General features: G+C 37.5%; 1 protein-coding gene across 1 annotated transcript; it reads right to left on the reverse strand.

Moving 5' to 3' along the window:
- Positions 1-1,796: 1,796 nt before the first annotated feature.
- Positions 1,797-16,051, reverse strand: LOC139979477 (uncharacterized). Its single transcript, XM_071990311.1, has 6 exons — positions 15,608-16,051; positions 12,395-12,547; positions 11,211-11,302; positions 10,365-10,546; positions 9,098-9,226; positions 1,797-6,813 (listed from the first exon to the last, which is right to left on the reverse strand). The coding sequence occupies exons 1-6, from the start codon at positions 15,866-15,868 to the stop codon at positions 6,539-6,541; spliced, it is 1,092 nt and encodes a 363-aa protein (XP_071846412.1). The 5' UTR covers positions 15,869-16,051; the 3' UTR covers positions 1,797-6,538.
- Positions 16,052-18,045: the final 1,994 nt, after the last annotated feature.

The raw sequence follows: 18,045 nt of genomic DNA on the forward strand, positions 1-18,045 counted from the left end.
CTAATTCGCCATTAATACTGTAAAAGAGAGTTTTGACATAACTAGACCTGTATGCTTTTTCTTCATCTACATAAGACATTTCGTTGTTTACATTAGCATCCGGCGGTATACTGCGCAACTTTCAGTGACCGTACGGCACACGATTCCATGCGATGTAATGACCGATGCTTGCTTATATGATAATGACCTTCACATGTTGAACGCGCGCGAAGCGCGCGAAAAATTGTGCTTATATTTTTCGGGCAAGTCGTTACAGCCCCCCAAATCCAATTGGGCTCCTACGCCTTTGACTACACACATATACAGTTTTGAGGCTGTTCATCCTGGAACATGCATTTTCATGCTCACTGATATGATGTGATATCTGCTCTTTGCTTTACAAATTCGAACAGGCGTGTAGCGAGTAATTTGCCAAGGTAGGGGCGAAACCTGTAGGCAAACTATCTAAGCGTAGCGCCACCATGGGTTGGCGCGAAGCGTACAAGAAAATTTTGGCCGAAAATGCCACCCAGATCGCTGAAAATGACACTTCCCAGGCCTTGAGAGTAGCATCTAATCATTGTCTAGTTTGAAATTACTAGCGATATCATAAAGAAAATTTGCTCGGGGGGGGGGGCGGTCGCCCCCTTCCCGAAATTCGTCATGTTCCCCGACGACTCGGTCGAGTTCAAGACCAGCCACAGTTGGTTCCATAGCACAATTGTACAATTGTTTAAGGCGTCCATACACACATTCGAGTTATGATAGACCATATGTAGTATGTATATAGATACATTAGTGAGAGAGGAAAAATGGAACGTCAAAAATGGAGTTGTCGGTGTAAGGAGTAGGGTGAGGCGCACGTCCCCTCCGTAATTCTCGATCTGTCACTGGCTACCCTGTGTATATAAAAGGGATCAGCGCTGTAATTATGACTGTTCCTCTTTCTCTTCCCGAGGTCTTGGCGTTTATCTTCTACTCCCTCTTTTTCTCCTTTTTCTCTCTTTCTTCTTTTTCTTTTCCCTTCCTTCCTCTCCTTCCTCCTTTTTTCCCCTTTTTTCTTCTCTTTTTTTCTCTCCTCTTTTCCTTACCCGGGGGGCGCGCGCCCCCAACGCCCCCTGGATACGCACCTGGGCTCGATAGTCTCTCAGTTAACAGACTGTGATCGGGTTGTATGAGCAATAATCTTGATGCTTATTCAACCGACTATCGGGGAAATATCTACAACCATTACCCCCCACCGCCCCCCCCCCGCAATATTGGATTGACTGCTACCAGGGTTATCACGAGGCTAACAAACCCCCTTATAGAGTGTTCCACAACGTGTGGGCTCAATATTTTTGCCCTCAGTCTTCGGCAATAACTTCCCTCTCACAAATCGTGAAGTGGAAAACTAGGATGTTTTGTAACATCTGATAATGCTTATGGCACTCCTCAAGTAAAGGCCTACACAACCCTGCATGGATAAACTGAATTGTTACACCAATTCTCAAACAAGGCATTTACAAATGAAGGGCGTAACCCTTACGCATGCTTAACATACTGTGGGGAGGGGGGGTGGTGTTCTAGTCAGTCTCGAAATTGATTTATACCCCTTAAAAAGTGGCCTCATGTTGTTAAAACTGTTGGAGAGATTCAAAATGTACTTTGCTGTCCAGGAGGTTCTCGCCACGTCAATTATTTCTCGGACATTGAGGGATGACCATTCATTCACTTTCTGGCATACTTGGGGCAAGAAATTGTTAACTTCAAAACAAAAATTTCAAGTAAAAAAATGCAAAGATAAAAAGAAAAAAGAACTTCGAAAGGCCCTGATATCAATTTTCTTTCATATCTTCATTTATTTCATACTCACATATAACAACATTTCTAGCTAGTCTAAAGAAAATCCTGTCTGCTAACACTATTTGATTGATATATACATAGCATTGTACTTCCCACATGGGTATACACTCTGCACTACAATACTATTATACTATACACTACTGTTAACAAACAACCTGCTATACTCACTCCTCTAATTAACAAACTACCAGTGTGTAACGAAATAAAACAAAATAGTTTTTTTTTGGAAAAGCAGATGCAAAACACGCGATTACAGCAAGTTAAAAGAAACACGTTTGTCAAACTCCAAACATTAATGCTTATTCCATTGGGTGTCGAATTGTAAAAAATATGTGCATTTAGATTGGGGACATTCTCTTTTTTGCTATAGTTGTGTCATCACACAATGACAACAAGACCAGACTGTCTTTGTCTCTCAATGATGTAAGTGGAAATCCATCGAAAATTCTATAATTTTGACAGAAACGTTTTTTGGTCATTCTTGACCGACAGTAACAAACATATTGGTCAATACACTTGTACCTTTACCTCCACATTATGCAATCATCTAAAAATTACTAGAAAACAAAAGAGCAGTTGTTTTCGTATAGTTCATGTACGACATCACACATTAATTGCACAAAGCACATTCTAACTTGAATGCATAAATTAATTCAATCAATAATTTATACCTCAACAATGGCAAAAAGGGTTAAAAGCTGTGGGTTGGACAAACGTGTTCCATTTCCAGGTAATTATCTGTATAATATGCTTTCAATCTTCAAACGTTAAAGTGTTTTGAATTTCTCACAGGCCAAGATAGCATCACCGCGGAAAGCTCTTCCGTTGCAAAGGGAAAAGAAAAAACTTTTTACAAAATATCCCATCTATGCATTGGGCTGATTTACAAAGGTTAACATCATCACAGTAAAGCCAGTGTACAGTACCCTTAAAATACAAAACAATGCTACACCCATGCATGCGCATATCTGATTAAAGTACAAAAGGAATGCAGATGTCTCTGTTAGGGACAAAATTATAGATTCTCTCATTTTCTCATTCTCTCATTCTCTCAACAGCAAAAATGGTAAGCAAAAAAGAAGAGATGAAATATAAACCAAGAAGATAGGAACAAGACATTTCAAACAAGAACACAATTTCAAGCGGACTGGTATTACAGTGCATAAACAGAGCCTTAAAATTTTCTGTCGACTCTAAAATTTTACAACGAAAAAAGTTGGGGAAGTAACCAGAACAAACCTTGCTTTCAGAGTCAGGTTTTAATCTTAGCAAGGTGAAATATTATGATTATTATTTTTTTTTTGTATATATCTCTCTTTAATCTTACTGGTTTTCTTCCTTGGGAATGTTTCATGTAACTTTAGTAAATAAATGTTAATGAATTTATCTATGAGAAACTGATAAGTGGTTATTCTTAAATCTATATAATATTTTATATAACAATGTTGGTGATAATGTTGTTATCAATTTTTAAGAATAAATTAAGTAGTTACTAGTTAATAAGTTATATGGTTTGTGTCTCCAGTATTATGGAAGTAGTCGAGTTTCAGAATCACATTCATTGGTACGTTTGACAAAAATCCGACATTTACTTCAAACGATTTTATCACATTCTGTCAACAATTTGTTTGTCTGAAAAACAAAAGGTGTTATTAAAAACATACCTTCAATATTAAGTTGCATATAAAACCACAACGTATTGAACAATTAATAACACGCCAAAAGCTGCGAAAAAGTCGACCCTTCTTGCATAAAAGGTAACAAATAGAACTGTGAGGTTGAAGAGGAATTTTATCCAAAAAAAAAACAGCTACCATATTATCTATCTATAATAACAACTATTTAAGTTAATAATAAGTTAATACTAACTGGTTCAAAAAACAAAATATTAATAACATATAAAAAGAAACTATACAATTCAATTTTAGACCAAAAGTTAAAAATGCAGGAATATAAAAGTTCACAGTTATATTTCAAAGACTTCTTTTTCCATTTTTTTACCTTTTTTTTCATGTGACAAATGAGGAATACTTTGGATCACAGACAGACAGACAGACAGAATGCAGACAAACACAAAGACAGTTGTTACGTTTGTTATTTACAAGAAAAAAATTGCGATAAAGAATCTTTCGTAGGTGCGACCATCATACTATTGTCATAAAAAACACAAGAAAAACTACGGAGCATTTCAGTTTCATCGTAGAAGAAGAAGGAGGAAATTTCAAAAAGTACTACTGAAAAACTTAATGTCTGCCAAAAACGTTACCAAGACAGTTTTCACTGCCATCAGCTGGAACAATGTTTTTCTATTCTATTATAGTTTCCATGTGAGCCTCTAAACACTGGTACTGACAGTATGAAAATCATGTTTCTCCCAGATAAAGGTACTTTTTGAAGAAAGTACCCCAAGACAGAGCCTGGGCACAAAAACTAACACCTTAACTGATCCACTCTCGGCCCCAGTCCCTTTCCTGAGATTGTAACTATATGATCATGATGACTTTACATCAATTGTGTATCACAAGTTCCTTTGAAAGGAAAATATCAGAAAAAGGTTAGAAACTGTCCATACTGTCAGTATGAGTGCTTTGAAGCATGGCTTGGGAGTGCAGTTTACACTGGTACATGCATTACAAAATTCTCCCAACTTGCCTGTAATCAAAGATGTTTCATGAATAGTTCATTACAGAATTCTTTATTCTGTTTGAATTGCAGTCAAGAATGATGATCCAATGACAACATTAATACAGGCTTTTCAGATCACAACCAGCATTTAAACACAAGAACAGATCAACTGTAGATATATGTATATGCATTATGCTTCAACGTGGTTACATTGACCAATTGTCACAGTATGTAAATTTGAAATAAATTTAAATATTTTTTGCATCATCGATTTCTAATCAAGCTTCTTTGATGCAAAGAATCACAATATAGCTACATATGTTTGTACACTGTTAATCACTGAATTTACCAGCACTGCAAAACTACTGCTTGCATTTGGTTACCGTTACCAATTTACATTGTATAAATATGCATTGTTAAAAATGAATATGTAGTACTCAATATTCATTACTGAATATTCATGACAGAATGTTATCACACATTTCTTGCTTTAATTCTGCTGTTTCTTAATAAAACTTCTTTATGCACTTTAAAGAATCAATGACAATCTATGATGAAACCATTGTTGCAGAAATGGCCATCAAAAATTCAATGAGGATCTAGCCACCCATTTGAAGATTAATAAGTGGGCTAAAAGCAGTTTCAAAATCAACTTCAGAAGCAAGTGGATTTTAGGAGTTTGCAAAAGGGAACGTTTGGAAATGCATAACTTTGACAAAAGCATCATTTACTTTCATTTTGTTTTTACTTCAATTTAGTTTGAAGAAGAAACATTGTGCAAAAGTAGAAATCACGACAATGTAATATGTAAAAGGAGCCATCACTTTCAACAACAACAACAAAACAACACTAACTTTTTTTTGCAGAATATTGCATGTTAAAATTGCCAACAAAATAAAGCAAATCTTTTTGTTCTTATCAGCATTTTTACTTATGGTAAATTAACTGAACAGCCAAGCTATCTTGCCTAGATCTACAGTCGTCGATGGTAGGACGGAAAGCTGGTTTCAGAAACCTTCTGTAGTCATGTGACTATCGAAGTTTACCAGTTACCATCAACAAAGAGGACGGGAGTGGTTTAAACTCCAACATGTTCTGAGAACTTGTTCGTTATAATAAATATTAAATATTTTTTTAATAAAAATTATAAAAAAAATATATATAAAAAAAAACAAAAAACGAGCCACATTAAAAAAAATCAGATGTATCACAAATGATTAATTTTTTGATTAAAATGATTAATTTGAAAATGAGCAACAGCAACAGCATGTAAAAACAGTCTTCACCCCCACCTTTTTGCTTTACAAATTTTCAGTGGATAATTCTTACCACACATTACAACAGGAAAATAAGCAAATTAAGGATCAGAAAAATACAAAACTAAAAAAAGCTACTATTGTATGAACAACTAAGTAAAATTCAATCGTAAAAATTATGTACAATTCTTTTGTTTTTTAACTTTTACTTAACCAAAGCAAAGAATAGAAGGAAATTTTACAACAATATCAAGATGAAATGAACTACCTTTCAAAGTTGAGATCCAAACCAAGTGGCTGAAATCAGTTAATTAAGGATTGCTCTCCCTTGAGGCAATCTTTCCACTTAATTAATAATTATTGCTGCCATTGTGTAGCCGATTGTAATATGATAATAACACTATGTGCATACAATTTTCATTATGTATAAGTTACTATGCAAAAAGGGTTGTAATTACGTAAAATATGCACCAAAACACCCTCCTCTGCTGGGGAGGGACTACTACCCTGGTTGATGAGAATGTGACACAGCTTACAGAATATATATCTTAAGACACATGAATAATGTAAGCCAATCCACAGGAGGCAAGGTAAGACCCCAAGACTACCTGGAAACCTTCATGTGAACTGATACGGCATGTATGTACCACGTACTATATCCCAATATTGCAACATTCATAAAATGTTCTGCATCGTTAACCCTGGTCCTTTAGCCCTCTGCGGCTCTCACACTACAACACATACCTTTCCTTGACAAATCTAACGAGTCTCCGTTCATCGTCACCGGGAGATCTCTGACGTGACATTCTAGCGCATTGGCTGGAAATCTTTGGTCAGAAGAAGTGACTGTAAGATTGTGTCTCATAGGCACTACTGCAGAGTTTTTCGTAGCCATGTTGTGCGCGCAGGGCTGCTTGGTGTTCGACAACACTAGAGGGGGTCAACATACCCTGTTGTTGCGCTGGCTGTAGGATAGAATTGTTGTTGTTGTTTTCTAGCAATGAGTCATGCAAGTGGTCTTCGGGTCTCTCTTTTTGACAGGCGAGTGAGATGAAGGTGTTCGATGAATCGGGGCCTATGTGACAAGCTTGTCTAAAGACACCACTCTCTGTAATAATCAAAGATGCAAAATGAAAAGTCAGAGGTCGTCGTCGGGGAGTCGCAGGAGCCAATAGATGTGTGACGGGATGGGAAACGAATCAAAATGTATCCAGGTATGGTGGGACTGATAGTACTGAGATTCTTTGCTATATCCTACAGACATTTGATACTAATAATCTACATTTGCAGAGAGAATTCCGTTGTGAACAAAAAACACTAGCTGGCTGAAACGTTCTATGCAAATCATGAATTCCAAATGAAGTCCAGCGACTATATTATAATAAGACCAAATCTGAATTATTCAGACAATTTTTAAGAAGTAAAGTTTCAGTACAGTCCATATCTCTATTTTTTGGTGGTATATGTGAAACCTTAAGTAACCGAGTTCTGCAGTCATCCATGGGGGGGGGGAGAAACTTTGTTTTTGGTTAAGGTCATTGCTTATGATGTCACACAGTGCATTAAAAAATTACTAATTTCAGATACTGGCTGACAATGTGAAAAATTAAATGCCTGTTTTCACCAACTCGCATCCCGACACTTAAGAAGTAGAATGATAGACTATCCAAAAAGCATAATGGAAGATGCTCAATTACTAGTGGGAATTAATGCGATGGATGATAAGCATTCAACGTTGACTAAAAGAGGATTAATTGTTAATTTGCATAAGTCGCCTATCTTTATGCAGCATGCAGTCAGTAATATGTAAATTAAATTTAATATTTCCTATTAATATATACAACCCTTGGATAAGAGCACATACAGCAGATGATAAAAAATTTAAAAAAAAAAAAAACCCTTGACACTGATGCAATTTTTTTTTTGCAGTCCCTAACTTTCCATTTCACAATGGCATTCTTCAGAAAACCCCCAAAAACGTAAAATAAAAGAATTCCTGAATTGACTTAAAATGCACATGGATTTTTCCTACTTGACCAATTTTTACTTTTTCATTATTACCTGCATTGTGATTCCTTCAGCTGCATGTGGAATAGTGAAACCACAGAGGGGAATAACAAGACACCTATCTATACCTCCACCTTTACAAGGTTGTAAAGTGTATTTTTATTCATAAAATTATTGTAATTTTAAAGTCATTAACATCCTTGCAGACAGGGCCAATTTTTAATGGTTGTCCGGGTCGTCCGAGAAGACAAAATTCCTGTTCGGATAATCTTCCAGCGGACGACTATGTAACATTTAACTAAAACAATAGGTAAAATGATAAATTGCTTTCACCCTTTTACGCTCCATCACTTTGGAGATACTTTAATGAAACAACAATAGTGGTAGGCCTATGTACTACCTGCATGTGAGTTTTACTGGCCCAAAAGCTGGTGTTCTATTCCCCAAACCTACACATCTCTCCAACTGTGTCAAATATTGGCCATTCTTTGTTATTTTGCTACATTTTCACGGACAACCGAATTTGCTGTTCAGGTAACCAGAAAGTAAGAGCTCGGGTTATCCGAGGGACAACCAGAAAATAATCCATAAAAATTTGCCCTGCTGGCAAGATATGAAGTCTGACCAAAATTCCACAAATCAATCACAAAAAATTTACAAAGGTGGCCAAAAAGAAAACCCATCCTCTTCTTTGCTGTTTTCACAGGTAACCAGAAGAGAATGTACCTCTGTTAAAACATGCTGTTAAAACATGCTGCTGAAACATGCTGCTGAAACATGCTTGTCTTAGCATAAAATGATGGGACTACCACTAGGACATGCCCGGGTCAAATAGACCAAATGTAGGTGGCACGCCAGAGATTGTTACTGTGATTCCATTTTAAATGATGTACCTATTTACTCTATCATAACAAACAAGGTACCAAATATGTAATTTAGTATAAGAGACGAGCACATGTCAAGGTACATTAGCTCACCATAATCATACTCCTAACTTGTTGTAGTAATATTTAATTAATTTTGTGTGCAACAGGGAATACCAGGAATAACACAATGGTGAACTCTCAATGGAGAATGAACCACAAATGAGCGATGGAATTACAGAATTGGCCTTATCGATGCGATGCTCAGCTTACAAAAGACGTCAAAAGACAGTGCATGTTTTTTTTGTTTCAAAAGGAATACCACATACATTTTTAAAAACAGCACCTTAACTTTTTTTGTACAGCTTTTTCACTATCGTACAATTGCAGTATGAGGAGAAGTTTTATAAACCTTCTCTCAGGAACAATCTTAAATTACAAAAGGCTGGCACTTCCACTTAGGGTGTGGATCGGCCCGAGGCAAGCAATCTAATGTATTCGGCAACATAGGAAGACAGGTACCTCCGGAGGTCATCAGCGAGGGCCGAGGACATTCTCTTGGGAGAGTTTCGTCGTTGAAGTCCATGGGGTAGTCTTGCCCAGACTGAGTAATTTCGGCTGAGAGTGAAGATGATTCTCCCATCATTGGTTCTGGAATTAAAAAAAAGAAGGTAAAATATGTTTCCTATAAATGTACAGTGCCGTTAGATGCAATAACATTATGGGCAAATTGGTGCATGATTATCACCGAACAGCAGTGAAATACAACATGAGCATGAAAAAGCTGTCAGAAAAATTTGATGTTGCTACAAGAGTACGTAAGATATATGACCTCAAGAAGTAGGAAAAGGACACTGCTGTATGGGGATGGATGAATCTTTTCTTGATATGAAGAATGTGGATAAATGTTATTAAATGAAGCATGGGTATGCATGCAGCATTCATTTCATCTCTTAATGTGTCAAGTGCTACATAGCTAGGGGGAGTTATAATCCCTCAGTGTTTGAAACAAAGACCAATTAAGAGAACTAGTTACTATAAAGAATTCCCAAATGTGAAGGTACAAATCATTTGTCTTGTGTATGCACATTATTTGTCTTGTGTATACATTTCATATCACTTGTCTGGTGTATGCACATCATACGTCTTGTGTATGCACATCATATGTCCTGTGTATGTACATCATATGTCTTGTGTATGCACACCATTTGTCTTGCTAAATTATCACTTGAATTGTGTATGCACACCATTTGTCTTATGTACTGTATGCACATCATATGTCTAGTGTATGCACACCATTTGTCTTATGTATGCACATCATATGTCTTGTGTATGAACATCATTTGTCTTATGTATGCACATCATTTGTCTCGTGTATGCACGTCATATGTCTTGTGTATGCACATCATATGTCTTGTGTATGAACATCATTTATGTTGTGCGAAGTAAAGAGATGGACGCTATGTCCACATACCAGATTAGGTAAGCACAAAAGTACCCAAAACAGCACACATTACAGTATCTTGATTCTTTCCAATATCAAAGGTTCAACCACATGTCTACAACCCTCACTATGGTCTCCCCACTGGACCATATTGTCTTCTGCGAACACTCATTACTGTTGCTCCCCCATCTGCAATGGAAGTGTACATATATTCTACATGTGGACAGACACACAACATGAAATATCTGATGCCTCATATGAGCCATCAAATATTAAACATAAATATTGCGGATGCAACCCACCATTTGTCTCACCAACATAAACATACAGAGTCAGGTAACTTACCAGAAACATCAAATTTGGCACGTTTTATCATAGATGCATCTTCGTTGAATTGACCCCTCTTCCTGGAGGTCGGTTTGATTGGTGGACCCTCTGTGGTACTACAGACCATATCATTGTGTTCCTTTGGCTGGTATAGCTCCCCAGGGGTCTTACCCTCGTTATTGCACACACTGAATGGAAATCTGCAAGGACAATGTTATGATAACATTAGTTAATGTAAATTTCAAGCACACAGGTGCAATCTAACCTTCAAACTTTACTGATATATACTAGAGTTGGTTTGAGTTGATCTTTTCTGTTCATGAAGCTTACAGGAGATATCTTAAAATCATCTAATGTCTTAAGATCTAAATCCGACAGCAAGCAGCACATTAACTTTTATGTACAGCACCAATGTAATACCTTGTTGTATGGAGCTATACACTAAATACATGCCAAAGTAAATATAACCTTCTCTAAATAACCATGATCACATGACTACCTTTTTATTCAAAGAAATATGAATAGCTCGGTACAGTAGTGGGCAGAGCGCAGGGCATGTAACTTCTGAGATCACTGGGTCGATTCCAGTTCTAGCCTAAATTTTCTCTTGCTCTTTTCCATCGTTTATAATTATTTCAGTCAGTTTTCCATTGCTACATTTTAACACTCATAAATATATTTTTTGCTCCAGAGTAAAGTTATGAAGCAAGACATGCTACCTAACAAATACAACCAGAATCTTTACAGGGGTAGAGGTTATGAAGTCGTTCTTTTAAAATATGGAATCTTTGAGGCAAATCACTTTCACAAACTTCATTCTCCATGATATTTGTACCCTGAATTATTGACACAAGTTTGGCTTACTTGAAACAGCCTCCTTGAGACCGCAGCAATTGTAGACAGTCTACGTGGCCCTGTCGAGCAGCTTTGTGGGCGGCTGTTTCACCGTGGATATCCTGCGAAGGGAAACAAGGACTTTCAGGAGTTAAGCAAAATTCATGATGACCACCAAAACATGTCACAATATGTACCATGTTGCTATGGCAACATTGCTTGACTTGGATCAAGACACTCCTTCATGACAAGATTTACTGCGTGGTTGCGGTTTTGATATTAATTCTCCTATGCAGCACATTAAACCGTATGCAGCACATTAAACTTGCCTGTAGCAATTTACAGCTACTGTACAATATGTGGTGCCATGTTGTATATATGAATAGTTTTATAATTATCTAAGGGCCACTGCCTTTTGACACAGAATTTTACATGATGTTATTTGAACGATTTTGAATCATTACTAGAGCATGGATGAATAGATGCACTTAAAACTGACTCAGACAAATTAATTGTACATTTTCTGTTAGTCTGACCATTTAAAGGGGTTGACCTGTAAAGCTGTAAGTTCAAAACATACAACAGAGGGGATGTATGTAAGAGAATGTTCAAACTTACACTGCCTACTTTAAACCGTATACTGTGGCTGATTAGCCTGATTCCATGCTGATATATTAAATAATAAAACACAAATATTTATTTATTTTACAGCTACTGTACTGTATGTGGTGCCCCGCTGTATATATGACTTTATTAGAATAATCTAAGAGAGCAAACCACTGCCATTTGACACAGAAAATTACATTACCTTATTTGAATAGGATAAATCATTACTAGAGCATGGATGATTAGATGCAATTTAAACTGACTCAGACAAAATTATTTGTACATTTTCTGATGCAAGTCTGAACTTTTAAAAGGGGGACCTGTAATTCCTGTAAAGCTGTACTTAAGTTAAAAACATACAACAGAGAGAATGTATTTAATAGAATGTACACTGTCAACTTCAAACAGTCTAGCTAAAATTAGCTAAAATTATTCCTTGCACATGAATTTAATCAATTTATTGTACATTGTGATGTCATATAGAAGTAGGACTAACTGATGTAGAACAATCATCTTCATAGTTTTTTGTTTTTTTTTTGGCATGAAACTTGAAGCCTGGCTTTTGCCAAATTTGATTCTCAGGGGGAGATCTTTATGATGGTGCTGACCTGGATATCCAGGGATACACCCTGTTGCAGGAGGAAGGACAGACAAGCTGAATGGCCTGCTTCTGCTGCTACATGGAGAGGCGTCTGGTGCTGTTGCTGAGTCGCGACATTCAAGTTCACTCCAACGCCCTGCAGGAGCATCAGACATTCGAGCTGTGGGAGGAGAGCAGAGAATATTAAACCACATTTAATTAGACCTGATAGATCTGTTTACGGTGCTTGTTATCGCAATAGATATAACCAAGCCTCCCAGGAGACTGGATTTACTGTACATCTAGGAAATGCTTCAATTCAAAGGCTCAGTTAATGTAGTTGAACTATCATGTATTGTCGCACTCAACCATCTTCTAGCACAGTGTAACAACAAAGAGGTATCCAGGAAACAAACTTTTACAGCCCTGGCTATTTTATCACCGGTTTGATAAGAATGTGTCTTTGAGAAAAGCTTTTTGTAGCATTTAGTGCAACTGTACTACATGCAAAGAGGACCAAGATGTTCTGGGAGGGGGGGGGGGGGAGGAGGAGGGTTAGGAAGTGGTGGAGCGAAGGACTGGAAATTTCAATTAATCAGCTTGAGGTACTGTATTTTTTCTAGTAGACCTGCAAGTACAGAACAGAGTGTTTGCAAGCTTTACTTTTGGAGCTACAGTATCATGTTTACAAGTTTTTTAAGCTTTGACCTGCATTGAACTCAAAAGAACTTCAGAATGACCTCCACAGGAAACGATAGGTTTCTTGATATCAACAACATGGATCAACATACTTCATATGAAGTTCATCCAAGCTTGATTTTAGGAGTTAATGTAGTTACAAAGTTTCAATGACCTTTGAGTTTCATAGAAAACAATGGGAGGGGGGGGTCTTCTAAAGTGGTACATTGTAATCATCATGTTAACCAGCCAATCACATACACACACACACATGTATGCACAAACACAAACCCACAAACACAACACCGCAATCAGATTTATTTTGCCTTCAGCAAGGAATCAAAACAGATCAAGTGACCTTTAACCAAAGTAGCAGGAGACAGTCAATAAGTGTGACATCATCATGACATCCATGCCCTTCTGTGAGGTCACTACTTGGCAATGAGCACTAAGCAATGTTACTATGTGACTCATCAGTTTCTTAAACAAGTTGGTGTACTGTTCCTTGTGGTTAAGAGACAACAAACAGATTACTGTGGAATTTTATCGGTGGAATTAGAGAAAACTCTGAAACTGTGATGTAATATATTTGAGTCAGTAGTTACAGCAGTAGACTGCCTAAGCAGTCTTGTTGAGTGTTGTCTTAACTCATGAAAGCAGAAATTCTATTCAACAGTACAGTATCAATACTAGCCAAGAAGGTGATTGAGAAAGGAAGACGAGCAGAGATACTGAGTCACTTATTATACTTCACAGCACTGGTACAAAATATAGGGACAGGGGAGGAGGAGGGACAGGGGAGGGGGAAGGGATATACTTATAATTACAGTACATGGTAACACATGGAAAAATGCTACAAATTAATGCTACAAACTGGCCACTTCAGTGTTGAATGATCTACAAATGCAAGGACATTTTGAACATAGAAATGTTGTAATATTGATGAAAAACTGTAAACACATCCAGGCTGCTGAAAGTGGAAACGATGGCTGCTTGTATGACACAGTTCTTCCATACAAAATAGTACAGTAATGCATTCAATTTCTACTATATACAAATTCAACGCAGTAAGAGAGTAAAGAGGTACAGTTCCGACATCTAGGGAAATTTACAACTGCTTTTTGGTGCCCACCAGATTTCAGGTTGCTCCAGTAGATGGAAATTCAGCTACTGTACCACTGAAATGTTTCAGTTTGCAAACTTGTGTATTGTCAAGTTGTCAAGTTTATAAGATTTCAGATTTCTCTACACTGTATGAATTACAACAAACAGTAGGTCAAATTGATCTTGCTTTCAAGTTTCAAGTTCATCCATATAGCAGATTTGCTTTCAGATTCAATGGGTACAACCTGGGCTTAATTGCTGTTGGATTGGAAGAAATTTTGGTTCTGGTGAGGATTAAAATACATTAATGTTAGTTTATAATAATACATTTTGATATGTTTTTTATATTTCTGAGCATACATATTAGTGAATGTCTGCCGGACACAAGTTCCTGCTTGCAGACTTTGTACGGCCAGTCAGTAACATGTAACGTTTGGGATGACATGTACAATATCCTGTGTCTCCACTCAAATGTGGTTACCTTCAAGACTCCACACCTTTCATTTGACTTGCTTAATTAGTGTATAGTTGTTAGTAGATGTGATACCATGCAGAGGCTATTAATTCAGTAGACAAACTGTGTAATAAGAGCTATACACTGTACTACAAAATGGTTTGATGTTGGATCTGTGTGCAATTCATTTTAATCTGACATCAGTAGCTTTATATTTGCAATTTGTACTCTTTAACACAAGAGTTTGGAACTTGCAAGAGATGTGAGTGCATTCCTGTTGCTGCCAAATACCACCTCCGATCGTGTATGTAAATGTTTCAAGCTAGTACACTAGTAGCATAAAAGATGTTGTTCAGGCATTTATAAAAACAAATCCTTCTATTCATTGTACCCTTCATATGTGTAGCACTTTTGGTAAAATCAAAAAATCAAAATTAACATCAAAGATCAAAATTAGCATCAGTTCAGGGTAAGCAAAAATAATATATGGGTCTACAACAATCCCCATCCTCCGAACCCCCCGGGTCTACAATAACCCCCTCCTCCCCCACCCCCACACACTTATCTAGTATAAACATTATGAAAAGTACAGTGTGTGGCAGGTCTTTATCGTATTATTAGCCTAGGAAACTACAGAAATGTGGCAGATGGCTTACAGTAACAGCACACTTGTTTACCTTAACTGCATGCCATCATCTCCCCCCCCCCTCTTTTTCTCACGCCCACGGTAGCCTATTTTTTCGATTCCATAAGATTTGTTTTTACCGAAATGGCGATGTAAGTTTCGCTTAACTGTCCTTGTTTAGTACAACACAACGGCTGTAGGCACTAGGTTGAGCAGAGAGGGCCTTTAACGAAACACAATTCGAAGCCTTTATCGTTAGGCCTAACCCTAGTATAAGTTACAATCCTATAGCATGTTACATTGAATATTACTAGCCTAATAGTAATACTGGCGTTAGAAATTCGTCGATATGATTATGACTGTATGAAGATGGTTATTACCTGACCACGTTGAGCTGCATAATGTGCAGGTGTCCAACCACGAAAGGCGTCTTCTTCATACAGGTCAAATTTGCCGCTGTTGAGCAATTGAGACAAAGTGACCGATTCCCCATTGAAACATGCAAAATGAACAGGAAAACGTTCGCTAAGTCCAACACCGAAAATTGCAGTTCCTTCTTTTCCAAATTCCCCCATTTTCGAGGAACTCACTGCATACTTTGGTTGGTACCTTTCAAACAAACCGTAATGATGCGAAAACATTCGGACTTTTGGACCGGCTTAGTGGATTCCTCTTCTTAGCTTTCCGGGTCTTTGTCTCAAACTTTTACGCTCGCCGTGTACAGCATAGCACTATTATATATTGTTCGCATTGATTACATACAGAGCTGAGCAACATACGTTAAGTACGTGCGTTGTTGTAGCAAATTACAAAATTTGACAATGGCGGCCAGGCTACAAATTACGGTGGACTTTGAAAGCCATAATATAAATTCGATAAACAGCACATAAATTTCTGTGTAGCTAGCTGTTGGATTTTACAGTGTATATTCCGCGTAGAAACTTCACTCGATGTTCTTACTGTGCATTATGGGTATCCGTGATAGGATTCTTCCCCACGTTCATGAACTGATGAACCTATGCAAGGTTAAACAACAAAAACAAAGGCTTTGCATTGTTTGGTTTCAAGTTTTGTCTTTGTACAGGGCTCATTGGACCAAGGCAGCTCGACTAGATCCGGCTGGTTCGGATTCGAGTATATTTTCTTTTAATTGGCTTGTACTCAGGATGTATTATATTCTCAGGAAACCTCATGTTCGAAATTGAGGCAGAGGTCTTTTAGTTTTTATGTCCCCTCCAGACTCGGCCGGACATCGAAGACTAGGACAGGGCGATTGATGACCTGATGGCCCTTGAACACTTGCATATGTCGTCCATGATTGTTATCACAAGTCATTTTTTCGGCTGACATATGAACATTGCCGTAGAAATACAGCTTCAGTTTGAGTAAAACGATATCGCTGACAATATGTGAACAATTTCCGAATAGTTCGTAGTATTCTTCCAGTTCCAAGCTCCGCGATATCATATCAAGAATGGTGGTTGAGTTTGTGTCTCCTTCAAGTTAATCCGCAAATGACGACAAACGGGGTCGTTAATCTCCATTAGCCTATAATGACGGTGTATGCCATGTGTAACATGGAAAATTTTGTTGTACGGATATCTTTCATTGGCGTTATGAATTATGCGTAGCCTACACATGTTGTTATTAACATTGGACATTCGTGCTGATGAGATTATTCCAATGGTCATTTGAGATATAAACTTGACGTTACAGTTATAGTTTCAATATTTTGACAAAGTTATAAAACATTAAACTTAGGCCCACCTACTATGATGACGTCACATATTTTGAATTTAACTGTAATGTTATCACCAAGGATAGAGCCTGGAAACTCTAAAATTTATAGTTTCCTATATCTCATGAATTTGAAGACAACTATATAGGCCTATACTACCAAACATCGCAACACTGACACGAAAGTTTTCTGTATATATGCGTATATGTTCTTATTCCCATTATGCAACCGTTTTTCGCTCAGTAATATATGTGCATGTATAATGACATATAACGCCGGTAAGCCAGTATATACGAAACTTCAAACATGGAACATTTATCTTTTTGCTCAAAAGTTGTATTTATAAATTATTCCTAGCTGACACCTAGACTTGATTACAGCTAATGCAAGAGTACAACAACACGAGGGCGAATACAAGCATAGTTCTCCTTGATGTGAGTACTAACACGAGTACAATGATCTGGCTCTAAGTGAGAGTATGAGTATGTATAAAGTTCCACTGCTACCAATAGATTTCTGAACTGTAACGAGCATTACTCAGAAATTCATGAGGGCCCGGGTATGGCCGTACAGGCAACATATATGCTAGAACTAGAACATGCGCTGATCCAGTGCGGGGCGGGGCGGGCGGGGGGATGCATATCCCCCTTTTCGACTTCATACAAAGAGTTAAATATAAATATTAGCCTGCACAACCTGCACAGACCTTAGTATTGACCTATTTATATTGACTAAATATGCCTCAGAATTTCACGTTTAAGTTTTTTAAAGGGCGGGGAGGGGGGGGGGGGCTTCCAGGGCCACACTCCCTCCTTTTTAAAATTGTGGATCCGTCCCTGACAAGTACGAACTCACTTCAAGTATGCTGACAACAAAAAACAACAACAGCAACCAATTCCACCCGATTCTTACACCTAAAGTGACCTAGCATATATACGTTGACCTATTTTAGAAGGGAACCCCATACGCTACTAAATGTAGGCCTAATTCAAAGAATTCATGATCGTTATGGAGATAAATAAACATGAAACATTCCTTATGATTTTACCATGACAACACGGTATTTCGTGCCAATTGTTA

This window comes from Apostichopus japonicus, chromosome 14 (assembly GCF_037975245.1).
Source record: "Apostichopus japonicus isolate 1M-3 chromosome 14, ASM3797524v1, whole genome shotgun sequence".
NCBI lineage: Eukaryota > Metazoa > Echinodermata > Holothuroidea > Aspidochirotida > Stichopodidae > Apostichopus > Apostichopus japonicus.